The sequence below is a fragment of the Colossoma macropomum genome, unplaced genomic scaffold (genome assembly GCF_904425465.1).
Source record: "Colossoma macropomum unplaced genomic scaffold, Colossoma_macropomum, whole genome shotgun sequence".
Lineage (NCBI taxonomy): Eukaryota > Metazoa > Chordata > Actinopteri > Characiformes > Serrasalmidae > Colossoma > Colossoma macropomum.
The window spans coordinates 39,162,396-39,179,352 of record NW_023494790.1 but is presented as its reverse complement, the minus strand read 5'-3'; the positions used below and the strand labels follow the sequence as shown (position 1 = coordinate 39,179,352).

At 40.0% G+C, this 16,957-nt stretch overlaps 1 protein-coding gene across 1 annotated transcript in view; it reads right to left on the bottom strand.

Moving 5' to 3' along the window:
* si:dkey-191m6.4 (rho GTPase-activating protein 22) overlaps positions 1 to 15,927 on the bottom strand; it is a 32,278-nt gene extending 16,351 nt beyond the window's left edge. Inside the window, 2 exon segments of the mRNA XM_036573350.1 lie at positions 3,697 to 3,896; positions 15,470 to 15,927. Of these exon segments, the coding sequence (XP_036429243.1) occupies positions 3,697 to 3,896; positions 15,470 to 15,512 (243 nt within the window). The 5' untranslated portion in view covers positions 15,513 to 15,927.
* Positions 15,928 to 16,957: the final 1,030 nt, after the last annotated feature.

Genomic DNA, 16,957 nt, shown 5'->3' with positions numbered 1-16,957 from the left:
GGGGTCGCCATGACTACAACACAGATATAGACATTTTATTTACTATCCAGAACCACCAGTGAACCTACACGAGTCTTCTGAGTCTATATGGAATGTTGATGATGGAAAATAGTGGAAAATCTGAAATAATAAGTTTTCTTTGGGGACTATTTTGCCTCACAGCACCCTGCATGTATCCCTCCACCATGAAGGAGTTTAAGTTCTCTAAACTATCATAAAACAGTGTCTCAGTCATCAGGCAGTGAATTCATAACCATTTCATGTAGGAACTTTCTGTGAGGGAGCTTTTAGAGGTGGACGTCTGGTTCCTATCACCACCTCTCAAACCACTGTGTTCACATCTTTACCATTTATATATGCAAAAACATTGGAAAAAATGGTGGAATTCCCCTTTAAGATACTGTAAGAGAAAGCGCTACTGGCTTATCTGACTTGAGTGCCTCCTCCAGGAAGCTGAACCGTGAAAGAAATGGCCAGATTATTCACCATGACAACAAACCGTTGGATTTAGCAGCAGCACTGCAGCCAGAAGACATCAAGCCATTCATCACTGTGATGGACAGAGCAGGTTAACATCACTGAGCGCAGCACATTACAGTTTCATTCACTGGTGGTTGCTGGTGAAGGACGTCTGGTCTAAGGTGATAAATTATTCAGTTCCTATTAATGTGGTTGGCAATTTATAGCATCGACGCAAGCAGATTATTATGTTTAATTAGAATAATTTCATTATATTTGTAAATGTGATCAACTGCTTGGTTTGGGTTTGTTGCTCTTTGAGCTGTTAACGACTCTCATCATTATGGAGTGAATAAAATATCTGCACATCCTTCTTCTCGGTACGATCCGGCCTCCTCCGCATCCTTTCATCCCAGCGTGTGATTTGCTGTGTGATTTGCCTACACAGTTCGCCGCTGCTTTGAATCTCCATTGATTAAAGGCAGGAGAAGCAGGCCAGGCTGACATTTTCGGGCTCCCTGGAGAGCGAAGCACAGAGACGGATCAATTGTGACGAGTATTGATGGGCTGACAAGTGAAGCTGTCCATCACACTTCAGCCCGAACCGAGAGCTTAATATAAATGTATGATATTGACTGACCGGCAGAAAATTGTCAGTATCCTGTTGAAATTATTGTCTGTATTTTGGTGAAAATGGTGAACGATCTTTCTGTCCATGTACTTTAAATGTGTGCTAGACGTCTTGCAGATGCTACAGTTCTCCAGGAGTCTGCAGAGAATGGCTCTCACATCCCATAACGAGCTTCAGCAGCTTCAGGAACAGCTTAAAGGTGAATTCAAAAAGCTCTGCATAATTAAATGGATGTAAACAAAGTAATTGGGTAAGGCTTTCTATGAATCCTGCATCCATAATGCATTATAAATAAATGTATAAGCTGTTATGTGGCACCTTATAATACTGGGCATATGCTTGTGTAATATCTTTTAAATGCACTCTTAAAAAAGATGGTTCTTCAAGGGTTCTTTAGTTAAGAAAGTGGTTCTATATAGGACCGTGAACACTCAAAGAGCACTTTGCATGATTAAATGGTTCTTCAGACTTATCGAGGGTTATCTATAGCACCCAAAAGTGTTCTGTTTGTAAGGGCACAGCCTGTGCTGCCGGCCGCCAGCAAAGGGCGACGGTGGCGAGTTGCCACAAGTTCAGGGAACTCCAATTCCCAGAAGCCCTCAGGCTGATTAGGCCCAACCTTGCACACCTGATGACTCCTCTACCTAAGGCTGTGGCAAACAGTAGCCCTTTGTCACAGCTTTGTAGAAGGGTGACCGGTACGGTACTTAACCCAGGTGGGTATTTAGACAAAAAGAAATGGAAAAAGAAAAGAGGGCTGGAAAAACAAAAGAGAGAGATTGCCCCAAAACTACTTAAAAGATAAAAAGAAGGCTTGAACAAGAAGCGGCTCCAAACCAAACAAAGTGTTTGCTCCACAAAGAACAAACGGGTGAAACATAAAGCTGATCTTCCTCTCATAATTACAGAGGAAGCTTTCAGCATCCCCTTTGTTTGCCTTTTTCCCACCTTTTTATTTCCCATTCGTTGAGGTGTTTTTCCCGTTGTCGCCTGTGCTTCCCAGTGGCACAGGGGTAACTCCTCGGACCGCCATTGTACTGGTTTGAGCCTGGCTCTGAGCCACCTCAGCTCCAACGTGCACAATCACCAAATTCACACTCCATCACCTCATTAAATTCATTTAAGACCCTTTCTCACGAGTTTTCCTCTCTGCACTCGGGTCCGCCTCCCTGCCGTCCCGTAACACTGCTATTGTTACAATCTTGATATTTGGGATCGAGTGAGTGGTGAGGCTTCCTAACAATAGAAGAACCCTTTTCGATGCTGTAGAGCCTTTTTAAAAAAGGCTCCATATAGAAACATTCAACAACACATTCTCCATCAGTCTGAAGAACCCTTTCATGATGCACAGAACCCTTTAATCAAAGAGCTCTTTGAGTGCTCATGGTCCTATAAAGAACCGTTTTCTTTACTAAAGAACCTTTGAAGAACCATCTTTTTTAAGAATGTAGTATTAATAATGTGCATAACACTTTATACAGAAGCGTATATGACTTCATAAAGTCAGGTACCACAACGTTTCTCCAGAATGTTCTGTCTTCTGTTTGGGTCTTCAGCTTCTGAATGGCTGGTTTATGATTTCTCTGATTGTCTCCAACCATCTTGTAGCTGGTTGTCCTCTTTTACATTCAGCTCTTCCCAGCATCATGGTCTGTTCCATTTAACTGGTTCTTCTCAGAATGTATCCAAAATAAGAACTTCAGTTTGGTTCTCTGGGCTTTGAGTGAGAGGTGAGGCTCGATTTGGTCTGTAATCCATTCATTTGTTGCCGTTCAAGCTTCTCTTAAAAATCTTCGCCAACAGTTACCAGCTAGCTAAACAAAAATGACTCTACTGAATTTAAACTACATAAGAATTGTTTTTTTTTATGAATATTTCAGAAAAGGCTCAGCTGCATGTCACAGAGTGCTGCAGTTGGTAGCAGTTGTTCTGGATGCTACACAGAAAATACAACATTCATATTTACCTCATAACATTTTAATCGTATTCTCTTGCTTTATAATGTGTTATGCATGAAATTATGACTACTTATAATTATACAGGCTTATGCCGGGCATCATAAGGTGTTATGCAGGCCATAAAAAGTCTTATGAATACATTTACCCATCACTGTGAATACAGGATTGGAGGTGTTACCTGTAATTCATACTTGAACACAGTTATACACATGCTGATGTCTGAGACACTGTTTTGTCAAATTTTTAAGAAGGTTTTGGTCTTAAAACATATTTTTAATCCATTCATGGTGGAGGGATACATGCAGGGCGCTGTGAGGCAAAATAGTCCCCAAAGAAAACTTATTATTTCAGATTTTCCACTATTTTCCATCATCAACATTCCATATAAACTCAGAAGACTCATGTAGGTTCACTGGTGGTTCTGGATAGTAAATAAAATGGCTATATCTGTGTTGTAGTCATGGCGACCCCTGGTTCCTATCGCCACCACTGTAAAGACATCGGAACCATTTCACACCAAACCACTCTGAGTCACTCTGTTTACATCTCACACACTCAGTCAGTTCCTCTTAGAAAGCACTGAGAAAAACAGATTTTTTTAAAAACGTGTGATAAACGCTGAACCCCCTGTGTTTGATCTTACTGTACCTGAGGCTTAGTTTCCTCCTCGTCCTTGTAGAAGTAGAGGTAATCAGAGCGCAGCACAAACCAGCGCAGCTGCCAGTTCTTCATGATGCTCCTCTGTTTCTTCAGCCAGCCAGCCTTCAGCACCCCCTCCTGGAGACCTGGCGAAGGAGACGGACCCGAGCCGCGGGACACCTCGCCCATCACCATGCTCTTTGACCTGGCTGTAGAGGAGCACAGCACATGGATAATGTGAATATCACTGAATCACTTCTCTGTTAACCAGACAGAAAACAGTGTTAGATGGAGTGGATCAGGCCTGCTTGTCTGAACATGCATCATTATGATTATTACAGATGTGCAGGGACTCATACTCGCATCACAAGGTGGGAGTAAGTTCATGTTTTTGAAATCAACTCATTCTGTTTCCTCTATTTAGGGCATATTTTTAGTTTTCAGGGAAGTGAATGTGAAATTTAAGTGAAAGTGCTTATAGTAGCACTGAATCTCCACACTGAACTGGCTTTGAGCAATGGACGGTTTCATTTGGAGACCTGTGTGTTCATGGAAGATGGATTGTTTCTAGCTTGTTTTCCCCAGAGAGCTGGAAATTATTATTAAAAATAATGTTTAGTTAACTGAGATGTGGTTCTAGAAACCGTTAATTTAATTTAAATAGGCAACCTTTACATTAAGTGATGTTTTTCACAGTCATGCATTTGTAGAAAAAAGTCCTTTAAAGAACTGAAGCGTTCTTTAGGGAACCCAGTGTGTTTCTGTGATTGTGTCATTCAAAAAAAAGGATAATAAATAAAAATCTTAATAATAACTAATGGCACGACGTGAGGCATAGGAACAATATAATAAAACAAGAATGGCCATGACTGAGTAAGGTGTGGGAACAAGATAATTAAGTCATGGCCATGACTGAGTAAGTTGTGGGAGCAAGATAATTAAGTCATGACCTTGACCAGGTAAGGTGCAGTAATGAGAGAGTTAAGTTGTAGTCATAAAAGAGTATGTATTATCTTTCAAATCATTCAAAAATACCTTTTTTAAATGTTAAACAGTTTTCAGTTGATCCATTTAAAATTCATTTTAGTTTCTTTTAGTTTCTTTTTCCCTCCAAAGGCTGTCGGGTGGTGCAGCCATCCAGCCATACATGTTGATTAAGTAAACTATCAGAAAAGGTAATTTAGTTATAAAATTCTAAATAAAATAGTTTGGTATGATTTTGTGTTTGAAAACCTTAAAATAAAATATGTTGCAAAAGTGTTTTAAACGTGCAACGAGTTTAAAAGTGTTCAACTCACTAAAAAACTTTTGTCTGCAAGTTCTTATTTCCTCAAATGTCAAACGGCACAACCAAAAACAAAGGACTTTTATTTTGACAAGCTTTTACAAAAGATGGGCCAGGTACTGCATCATAAAGAAGACACCAAGTGCAATGCCAAGGTCACAAAGTCATGGTCAGAAAGGTTCAGTTTACCATGTCAGGTGTTCTGACCTCAGGAGAACCATGAAAATGTGGAATTATTATAATAATGTTTATTTATTCAAAAAAAAATTAAAATTAAAGTATCAACTCAAGTTGAAGGTTAAAGGTTTCTACAGGTATAGATGCCTCTTTAATTTGAAATTAGTCTGAAAAGTCAGGCGGTGCAACCAGTCAGTCAGATGAAGAAACCAACCAGCCATGTTATAGATAGAACATGCACATAGATATAAACGCAGAAATATATGCAGGTATAAAATGCACATCATGTCCCTTTTTAATAAGATTTTGAAATGGTCATTTTTGAAAAGCTTATTTGTCATTGACCCCCCCCCAACACACACACATCTCCTGTGTTTTTGTCCAACAATTTTTGTATGCATTCTACGTGCCGCTCAGAAATTGTGTGTTGTTAGAGATTAAAAATGTATGTTTTTATATAAATACAATATTATATGCATGAAAAAGAATTTCAGATTCGCTAGGATGTGATAAAGATACAAAACAAATATAATTTCACTGCTAAGGCCCCGCACGGAGGCCACACTCGCATGAGCCACAGGGGCTCTCAGGACAATCTCATTATGTATAATTTATAGAAATCAATCCTGCGAGTCCGGTGCCTCCAGGCTGTAGACACTCAATCAATGTGTACGTGGCTTTGTGAAAGAAAATCAATGTTTTTTCCTTCTCTCTTTTATGTCACACTCTTATTCATGTGGGTCAGGTTGCCCGCAGGCTTCGGTAGAATTCTGATTCTGCCCTCTAGAACTCGTTCACTGAGAAATAGTGACATGGTGGTGTTTGTGGTGCTGGTGCGAGTGAATCAGACCAAATAGAGACTTTAAATCCAGTTTCTGGTGGGTGTGACTCTAGGGGGCCAGTCAGTTACTTTAACTGCTCAGTTTGCTAGCAGCAATTAAAAATCCAGACCTCTGTGTTGGCGGATGGCTAACTGTGCTTCAGCAGATGGACTACAGTCTCTACCTGTACACCAGCTGATCAGATGAGCAGTAAGGGAACTTCTTCCATTGCACATTTATAAACATGAACCAAAAGGAACAGTTTTACTTGTAGTTTTAGTTCATTGTCCACCTGCTTGAGAGACACTGATAATTCAGTTGTCTTTTTGCTGTTTTATGCCACTCTAAAGTGTCTAATTTGGCCAATTAGCTACTTTGCTTTATGGTTAGTTAAACAATAGAACACAGAGGGAGTGTGTTATCGTGAAATAACATCAGGGCTGTGATTTGGTCGGCGTAGATCATCACAGCCGTGATGTTATTGGCGATAACACTCCTGCATCCGCGTTTGAAATCCGCGTCACCAGCGTAGCTACGTAGTTAGTGACGCCTGCGTTGTTACTATGGAAATAGATGTAGATTGAGTGGTGATGTCTGGACACACAAATCTGATCACTCACAAATAACAGAGTGGACAGTCAACTCAAAAGATCTGATTTAAGAAATCCGATTTGCCTGCAGTCTAAACGCAGCCTATATGTTCTTATATGTTGTCGAGTATGAAATTGTTATTAAAAACACATACATAAATGCTAACAACACTAGCTTCTAGCTTATGTCCCCTTTATGAAGCCATAATTGTAAACATATAAATCGACACATCAACATGCCGCTCTGGTTCACACTCTGGAGCTCTTATTGGTGATGTAGTAGTGTTTGGTGACTTTATCTTCACCTGGAAGAGTGAAGAATTGGCTAAATTTGGAAGAGACCACCTTGGAGTACTGCTTGGTCCTGCTGGTACCAATTTTGAGCAGGCACCAAAAACATAAGACTGGAACCTTCGGTACTGGACTGATGGCCAATGGAAAAAGCACAGTTCCAGTTATCTGGTGCCAAATATTCTGTTACTCTGTGCAGTGGAAAAACACTTTAAAGACTTCAGAGTTTCTTCTGGAATGAAGGTGTTAATAGTGAGTCTGTGCTGCAGTAACAGCCTCTACTCTTCTGGGAAGGCTTGTAGATGTTGAACATTGCTGTGAGGATTTGATTGAGCATTAGTGAGGTCAGGTACTGATGTTGGATGGTCAGTTCTGGGTCACTCCAACTCATCCCGACGGCATTGGATGGAGTTTCATCACTCCAGAGAACACAGTTCCACTGCTCCACAGCCCAATGCTGGGGGGCTTTATACCTCTCTAGCCCACATTTGGCACTGGACATGGAATCCCATTCTATTGGTCAATGCCTTTCTATGGAGATTATACAAGCTCTATCAGCAAGGGGCTACTGTGAAGGCTAAATTCACTCGTTAGAAGTGCTATCTGGAAAACTGTGGACGTGCTGATTGAGTGTCCGTGTCATTGAAGAGCCTCAGTGCAGAATTAGCACGGGCCTGCTGAGCTCCACAGCTTCGCAGCTCAGGAAGTGAGTGGGCTTCGTCAAAGGACTTGAAGAATTTGAGCTGCACCCTTAAGCCAGTGTTGGCTCAGTGTTTGATTTGTTGCATATCTTGCTAAAGGATGCAGTGAGTCGTCTAATATCTGCTGAATTAGTTTAATGAAGTAAGTTGTGCAGTATGGACTCTCTGAGCACTTTATTAGGAACCTTGTATATATGCTCACTGTCCACTTTATGACCTCCACCGACCATATAGGTTCACTCTGTAATTCTACAGTTACAGACTGTAGTCCATCTGTTTCTCTGCATACTTTGTTACCCTGTTCTTCAGTGGTCAGGACCCCCATGGACCCCCACAGAGCAGGTACTATTTGGGTGGTGGATCATTCTCAGCACTGCAGTAACACTGACTTGGTGGTGGTGTGTTAGTGTGTGTTGTGCTGGTCTGAGTGGATCAGACACAGCAGTGCTGCTGGAGTGTTTAAACACCTCAGTGTCACTGCTGGACTGAGAGTAGTGACAATGTTTGGTTTATGAATTGTTCTTCTGGAAATGCCTTTTTCTAGTCGGGGTGCAAAGCAATGCGCAACTCTATTTTTATCTATTTATATTCTTCTTCTTCTCTTTTATTGTTCTTATTTTTCTGCCAGGTTTTTTTTCTGCATAACTCGTCCCACACCGTTCGCCACTTCAGATTGTCTGGGCTGATTGCGTGATTCAGGCTTGTATTCAGCTTTTTGATCGGATGAACGGTTTTCATGTAGCAATGGAATTTTGTGGAATTTTTTGCCATAGGAATGAAACAGGTGAAATGTTGTACTGTACCTCTGCTTCACTGAAAGACATCATTTCGCATGCACTATCTCAGGACAGTTCCCCAACATGAATTCAATGTTCTGACCTGCACTCATCTTTTTGTCTTTTTCCATCCCTTGTTTCTTCCATAGACTCCCATTCATTTTTGCCACCACACAAACTCTATTACTTCTTTGCCTGACAGCCACTAAACTACATGTCCTCACTCAGTGCAGGTCCTCAAGCTCTAATCCACAGCCATACTGACCTACACTCCTCTATGTGCTGGTTTTTCATCCCTCCATCCTCTCATAGACTCGCTTTCATTTTCAACAACACGTGGCTACCACTTAGCAACTCTCTATGAATGACTTAGGAAACACCTCATACACCATGGCAACTGCCTAGCAACAGTTTAGCAGCTGCATGGGATACCATAGCAAAAACATAGCAAAAGCCTGAAATACCATAACAACCACCTAGCAGTCCCTTAGCAACCACCTGGGATACCATAGCAACCATCTAGCAACACCGTAGCAACTACCTTGGATACCATGGCAACCACTTAGCAACCACCTAGCAACTACCTGTGAGACCATAGCAACCACCTAGGATACAATGCTAAATTCCTAGCAACACCATAGCAACCACCTAGCAACACCTTAGCAACTGCATTGGATAGCATAGCAACCACTTAGCAACCTAGTAGGAAGTGGAAACCATTAAAGCTGGATTTTTGCCGTGTAGCATGTCCCGCAGTTTTCGAGATATCAACACCATTCCAACTCCAGACTGTCTGGTCTGGTTGTGTAATTCAGGCTTGTATACAGCTTTTTGGTCCAATGCACAGTTCTGAATCACTCCAACTCATCCCAGAGGTATTGGATGGAGCTCCATCACTCCAGAGAATGCAGCTCGACTGCTCCACAGCCCAATGCTGGGGGCTTCATACCCCTCTGGCCCACGCTTGGCACTGGGCATGGTAACCTTAGGCTCATGGTCAGCTGCTCTAGAGTTTCCCATTCTATTGGCCAGTGCTTGAAGGCTAAATTAACTCTTTAGAAACTCCCTAGCAACACCATAGCAACCACACAGCAACCCCATAGATACCATGTAGCAACCACATAGCAATGCCATAGCAACCAACTAACAACCACATAGCAACACCATAACAACCAGCCAGTAACACCAGAGAACCCATAATAGAAAATAACAACAACCTAGCAGGATGTGGGAATAATAAATTCCTTCTGTAGAGTCTCTGTTCTAGTGCGGTTCTGCGCTCTTCCTCCCAGTAACTGAGATCTTCCTCGTCTCCTCTTCTGTAGAGTCTCTGTTCTAGTGAGGTTCTGTGCTCTTCCTCCCAGTAACTGAGATCTTCCTCGTCTCCTCTTCTGTAGAGTCTCTGTTCTAGTGCGGTTCTGCGCTCTTCCTCCCAGTAACTGAGATCTTCCTCGTCTCCTCTTCTGTAGAGTCTCTGTTCTAGTGCGGTTCTGCGCTCTTCCTCCCAGTAACTGAGATCTTCCTCGTCTCCTCTTCTGTAGAGTCTCTGTTCTAGTGCGGTTCTGCGCTCTTCCTCCCAGTAACTGAGATCTTCCTCGTCTCCTCTTCTGTAGAGTCTCTGTTCTAGTGCGGTTCTGCGCTCTTCCTCACAGTAACTGAGATCTTCCTCGTCTCCTCTTCTGTCTTCAGTGTGAGACATGAGGAACAGTCACTCTTCACTCCAAACTCTTGGGAAACTGGGCGAGTTTTCAGATTTACAGATCTGCTGCAGCTCATTGTAAAGTTTTTCAGAGGAATCCGGGCAGAGTTACAGTTTCTAGACTATGAAGGACCAACTGGGTGAACCAGTCTGCTACAGCGCCACCCTGAGGCAGAGCAGTGCTGCAGCTCTAGTTAGTTAAGAACACCAAAGACAGAAGCTGATTGTGGGGGAAGCAGATAAACAATCAGCTTCACTGAATCTGGATTTGAGTCTATTTTTCTTCTAACAGCATTTCAATTCATAATACGTTTATTTTCTAGGGACCCCCCAGAATTTAGACTTTGAGACATTCAGGGGTCTAAGGGGTTAATTAGGAGGTCCTGGACCTCCCAGGATCCCCTTTATTTCACACCTTGGTTAAGATACTGCTAGGACCTCCCAGTTTACATCAGCATGGGGAATTTATTAGCTGTTGAAAGGTTGCACATGTATATGTACATATTGTGCCCACAAGATCAAGATTAACCTACTTAGAAAGACTTTAAAGCTGCATTTGACCTTTTTCTGGGTGAATCTTAAAGACTTGCCTTGTGAAAATCCTTTTTTTTTCAGTAAATTTTATTGCTTGGCTGTTTGTCTGGAACTCATGGCTCTGTTTGGCCGACTTTGCCACCGTTTCTATTATTCTGCCTGCTTTTAAGTGATCCTAATCGCTCTTGAAAGAGTCACTCCTTCTTTTTTGCAGTGGAAAAACTGCACTAATGCTAGTCAGGGTGGTTTTATTTCTCTCTTGGATTAACAGCGTGCTGAAAACAGTCACCTGCTGTGTGACATTTGTTCATATTATGAGCTGTTTACATTGCCAGAATGCATATTTCCTATTGTTAAAGCAGATGTACGAGAACCCACTGTAACGGCGGCGCGGTTAATGGACATGTTGATGTTTGAAGTCTCTCAGTTTGCCTGTAAATTCGTGGCAGATCTGTTTGCACTGTTTTTCATCATTTCTCCTTTTTTTGGGCCAGTTTGAGCAAAAGCAAATGGAGTGCGGCGCAGTACCCCAGTCCTGGAGCCTTTCTGACGTGATGATTCATACCTTCCCTCCTCTCGTCCTGGGCGTTTCTAGGATGCGGTTGCTAAAATATCTGTTGCTAAGAAGAACAACTTTAATGCATATTGCTTTCCAAATACATTGAAAATGACTGTTCAAGGTTTAATGGTCAAAGTTTACTCCTTTTCCTATAGCATGTGACCAGGACTGTTTCAATGACCTGTTCTGTCTGTAGTAGATGCTACGAGTATTAAAGCATCACATTCAATACACAGGAAAGATATCACTGCTGTCATTTTTTAAATGCAATTTTTATCTCTTTTTGAAAGAATGTTCAGTCGTTCCAGTGTAATAAAATGTATTTATAAATATAGTATTATTAAATTATGTAAACATTACTGAATTATAAAGTTTCAGTATTTGAAATAGGCTTTTATATCAAAATATGAATATATAAACATCAATTATTAAATTATTATATATATAAATAATTTATTTAATAAATAGGTTAATTATTCAAATTTTTTTTATAGAAAATTCCAATATTTGAAAATGGACCCTAACATCTAATTTAATGTTTATTTATTGATTAATAGAATATTAATTTCTAATTATTTAATTATTATGTATAGATATTTCTATATTTCATACATATTTTTATTATATATATTTTCTTATAGAAAGTTCCAATATTTAAAAATAGACTATATTATCTAAATACACAAAACTTGTGTGAAATATGGCCTATATATGTGGTATATATATATATATATATATATATATAAGCCATTTTTAATGCACCCCTCCATGTTAAATTCTGTTCATAAACAGTAACTGCGCATTAAAATGTGCAGAACTGTGTTTTCTGTAGATGATGTCTAACTTATATACACATACGTCAACAACAACATTGTTGGAATTTGACCAGGCGTGCACAAACCTTTTGCACATGACTGTATTTCTAAAAATGAATATAAAATCTTTTAATGTTTTGTTTTTGTATATTGTTTCATTGTTTTATGTTTTTTATTATTCATTTGACATCATTATTTTATATTTATTACGTGCTATTGTATTATTATTCTCACAGTACTTGGGAATAGATTATTATTTTAATCTGAGTATAAAGACGTGTAATATATATCCCCATTTCAGTGAGCAACAGCAGCCTGATATTCAACTCCACAGTAAATATCAAACCTATGCTATTCTACCTGAATTTTATGTATGATAACTGTTTTAGCTCAGATGATAAAGGAGATGTTTTGAACTGTTCATTCTCAGCCTGGGTGTCTAAAACAGAATAAAAATGTCAGGGACACAGAAATAAAGCAGCTATAGGTGAGAGGAGAAACTATGCTTTTAATTATTTAGCTTAAAGCTGCACTATGTATTTTTTTTTGTTAAAACTGAAAGTGTTGTCATCACTGAGTGAGGAGAATAAAGAAAACACTAAATTATGTTATTAATGTTACACAATGACTCTAAAGGTGGGTCTGACTCAATGTTTAGACCTCAAATGATCTCAAATCAACATCACACTGATGAAGATGTGATGACAGTAGTAGATAATTCACTCTCATCCTCAGAAGCCGCTCAGAAGACGCTCCTTCACCAAGTTTACACTGAGTTCTCTTTCAGTTCTCTTTCAGCCTCGCAAAACTCAGATTCATCCACTTGTGGGGGTCTGAAGCACAACCCACGGTACAAAATGTTCTTCCACACGTTGCATGCAGTTACACATTTCCACCAGAGAGGGCTCCAAATTCCTAAATCCTACATGGTGTTGCTTTAAAAATAATAGCGTATGGTTTAATACCATATATAATAATCTCAATGCATTTCCTGAAGTCAGGAGAAGAGAAACTCACTGACTTCTGAAGCAGCTGCCCATTGACCTTTATTATAAGTGAGTTTCAAGTCAGTGAAGATTCTGTTCTTGTGCTTTATTGATCATACACTGCATATCACTGCTGTCAGAAGAGAACTGCATATCTCCATTTTTGCAGTTTTTACATTTTTGACATAATTTGAAAATGTCTGTTTACATTTACCTCCTGTATGTAAATTTCATGATGAATGGACCAAAAGAAAAGGATCAAAATGACTTGGAAAAAAGTCTGGTTTCACTGACTTACATTAAAAGTAAAGTAGGTTTTTTACTTCTCCTGTTTTCTTCTGACAATAGTGATAAGCTACTATACATTAAATTGAGTATTCCTGTTATTTTTATGCTCTGTTAGTCTGCTGAGTTCTCCTGAGCCTGTGGTGCTGCTGGGGAGTGAAGCTGGACCCGCTATGGACGCAAAGTCATGTATGATGAAGGAAAGAATGCACTCCTGATGCTCAGCTGTTGAATTCTGTAACCGGTACGTTCACTGTTAGCCACAACACAACGAGGCCGAGTCTAATTTAAGTTGCATATGCTTTTCTTCTGCAATAACACCACTACTCCACAACATGGCTACTGACATTTTTGTCTTATACAATATAATATTAGCTATAATTACAGATTCATCAGTACAACAGTGTATAAGTACAGTATGTATAGGGTGTTTTGTTATGTAATATCTCGATCGGTGCATCATATTATTGACAATAATCATGACTGTTACTGAGAACAATGGTGTATTAGCTATTAGTTAGCACATCAGTCATCTATACTATACTATACTATATCTATACTATATATACCATATTACTTATTAACTTTTAGGATGAATTCATCAGAACTACATACTTAAAAAAGATGGTTCTTCAGATTGATGGAGAATGTGCTGTATATGGTTCTATACAGAACCATTTTAAAAGGAGTTCTATATAGCACCAAAAAGTGTTCTTCTATTGTTACAAGCTTGAGATCATAACAATGGAAAAACATTGAGTTTTTTAAAATGGTTCTATATAGAACCATATATTCTCCATCAATCTGAAGAACCATTTCACAATGCAAAGAACCATTTGACCATTTAACCCATGATCATGCAAATGGCTCTTTGAGTGTTCATGGTTCTATGCAGAACTATTTTCTTTACTAAAGAACCCCTGAAGAACCATGTTTTAAGAGTGTATATAAACCAGTATATAATAACGTATTATGAGTTGTCCTTTACCTAATTTGTGTAAGCATGATTCCCCGTGATAAAATCACTGTAACGCACGGACTCGAGTGGCTTATTGCTTTTATAAAATACATAAAATATGATCAAATACACAATTTTTCAGAAAATAATTAAAGTTTGGTCTTCAATCGCTGTAAACTGCGCTCATTTCATTAATGTTTTAACTTCTTCTTGTATAACAATGAACATATGACAACACAGCACTGTTTAATGTAAAAACTTTCGCTTTATAACATTTTGGTCACCACTTTAGCACAGTAAGTATTAATGTGGAATAAGGTTATGTAGATTTGTATCAGTTGTTATGAAAGGCTTATGTAGGTGTTGTGTCAGCTTATGATTGCTGCCAATCAGTTCAGTGGTACCTGAAGTGTTTATGGAATAAAATCTGATGCAGCCGGTATTTTCAAATTATGTAATAGTTTTGATTTGATGTAGTTCAAGACGGTTTTAAAATACAGTAAATAAACAAACGAATCAATGATTGGTCATTGATATCAGTACTGGGCACAACGAGGTGTCAATTAGTGGTTATTGTTAGAAATCTCATATCAGTGCATCTCTACTGTACTCACTGTATATATATATATATATATGTGTATACGTTGGGTGTAAATTTCATGATGAATGGACCAATATATATATATATATATATATATATATGACAGAAGAATATATATATATAGTTGCTGTTGCACCTCATATCATAAAGTGTTTGTAACTTATAGTGGAAGTTAATGTAAAAAGAGATATTTCCATTTAGAGCATTTCTATCCATTCATCATGAATTTATGACATATTGGAAAGGGCAGCTGATGTTTGCACGTTATGGAGATGCAAGGTTGACAGCAATGATATATTGATTACTGATATTGGTATTGGTCAATGTACCACATACCAATGTAACATGCAACATATTAATAGCTGTCTATTTTTAATTTATCTACTACCTAATATGTACATATGATATTGAACAAGACATCAATCAGCATTTTCAGCCCAGAAATTCTATATCAGTGCATCTCTATACATTATATTATTGGCTTTAAGGATAAATGCATTAAAACTGCATAAACCAGTATGAGCTGTTTTGCAGTGTAATATTTCTATCCTACACATCTTATCATTAGCATCAATTACAGGCTCATCAGAGCCCCATAAGGCATTCTGACAGCAGTGCTGCACCTATAGCTGTAGGATGCTGACAGATGAATGCGAGCACGGCGTGATGAATGGTAGTGAAGGATAGACGAAGCTGAATCGTACCTCTCCTGGTCTGTCTGATCTTAGGGCTCAGCATGGCTGTCATCGTTGCACCCTCCACATACTCCGTCCTCCACCCCTTCTCTCCTGCTACGCTCCCTCGCTCTCTCTCCTCTCCTCCTCCACCGTGGCTTGCTCTTCCCTCCTCAGCCTCTCCTCGCTCTCCTCGTGCTCTGACCTCACAGAGCGGGCGGGGGGAGGGTTCCCTCACACGTTCAGCGGTCCACACCCACGCTGAGCTGCATTATTCATCCCCCCAACTGCTCTCCGCCGCTGACCGGTCCTCATTTCTGGCTTTATTACGACAATCCGCTGCTCAGCCAGCCTGAGGGCGAGAGAAGCTCCTTTTAATTGGCCGCAGGCATGTGGGCTCAGCCTCTCTCGCTCTCCAGGGGATCCTCCCTCTCTCTCTCTCTCTCTTTCCTCTCCTGCTCTGTCTCTTTTTCCTCCTTCTTCCTCCTCTGTTTAATCTTCTCCAACCTCCAGCCTCCAGTCCTCGTGGCCTTCTTCTTCTCCTGTCTCGTTTTCTCCGTAAACATGCTCTCAGAACGCCACCTCCGGATGGATAATAGCTCCTGCTCTGACACTTCAATTGAATCAGCCACAGCTGCTCCTTCTCTCAGGCAGGGTGGGGGAGGGAGGGCCTGCAGCACCAACCAGCAATAAAATGCCTCCTTCACCACCAGACTGAGAGCTCCTGGTTCAACCACCGCTCTCCTCTACCAGGTCCCAGATACGCTGTATGTTCTTAAAGCGGCATTCTGGCCTACACTACACAACTGATGGTTCTTCAAGAGTTCTTTATTAAAGAAAAATGTTCTTTGTAGAACCATGAACACACAAAGAACCCTTTAGATGATTAAAGGGTTCTTTGCACTGTTATATCACTGAAGTGGTCTGTTTATGTCAGTGTTATGGAGCAGAGTTCAAGTGAGAGCAAATATTAACCACACGACAAGTAATGAATTGAGTGCTACACATTTAAAAATGATGGTTCTTTTAGGGTTCTTTAGTAAAGACAATGGTTCCATATGGATTCATGAACACTCAAAGAACCCATTGTATGATTAAATGGTTCTTTGCATCATTAAAGGGTTTGTCAGACTGAGGAAGAATGTGCTGTAGAATGTGCCTTTTAAAAAAGGTTCTATATAGTGCCAAAAAGGGTTCTCCTACTGATACAAGCTTGATGTCCTAACAATCGCAGAACCTTTTTGGTGCTGTATAGAATGCTTTTCGAAAAGGTTCTGTATAGAACCATTTACAGCACTGTAGCATAATCTTTTTTTAGGTGTGCAGTTTAGAAGTTTAAGTCAGTTTAATGTAGTTAGAAGTAAGCGTGTGTGTGTGTGTGTGTGAGTGTGTGTGTGTGTGTGAGTGTGTGTGGGTGTGTGTGTGTGAGTGTGTGTGGGTGTGTGTGTGTGTGTGAGTGTGTGTGGGTGTGTGTGTGTGTGTGTGTGTGAGTGTGTGTGTGTGTGTGTGTGTGTGTGA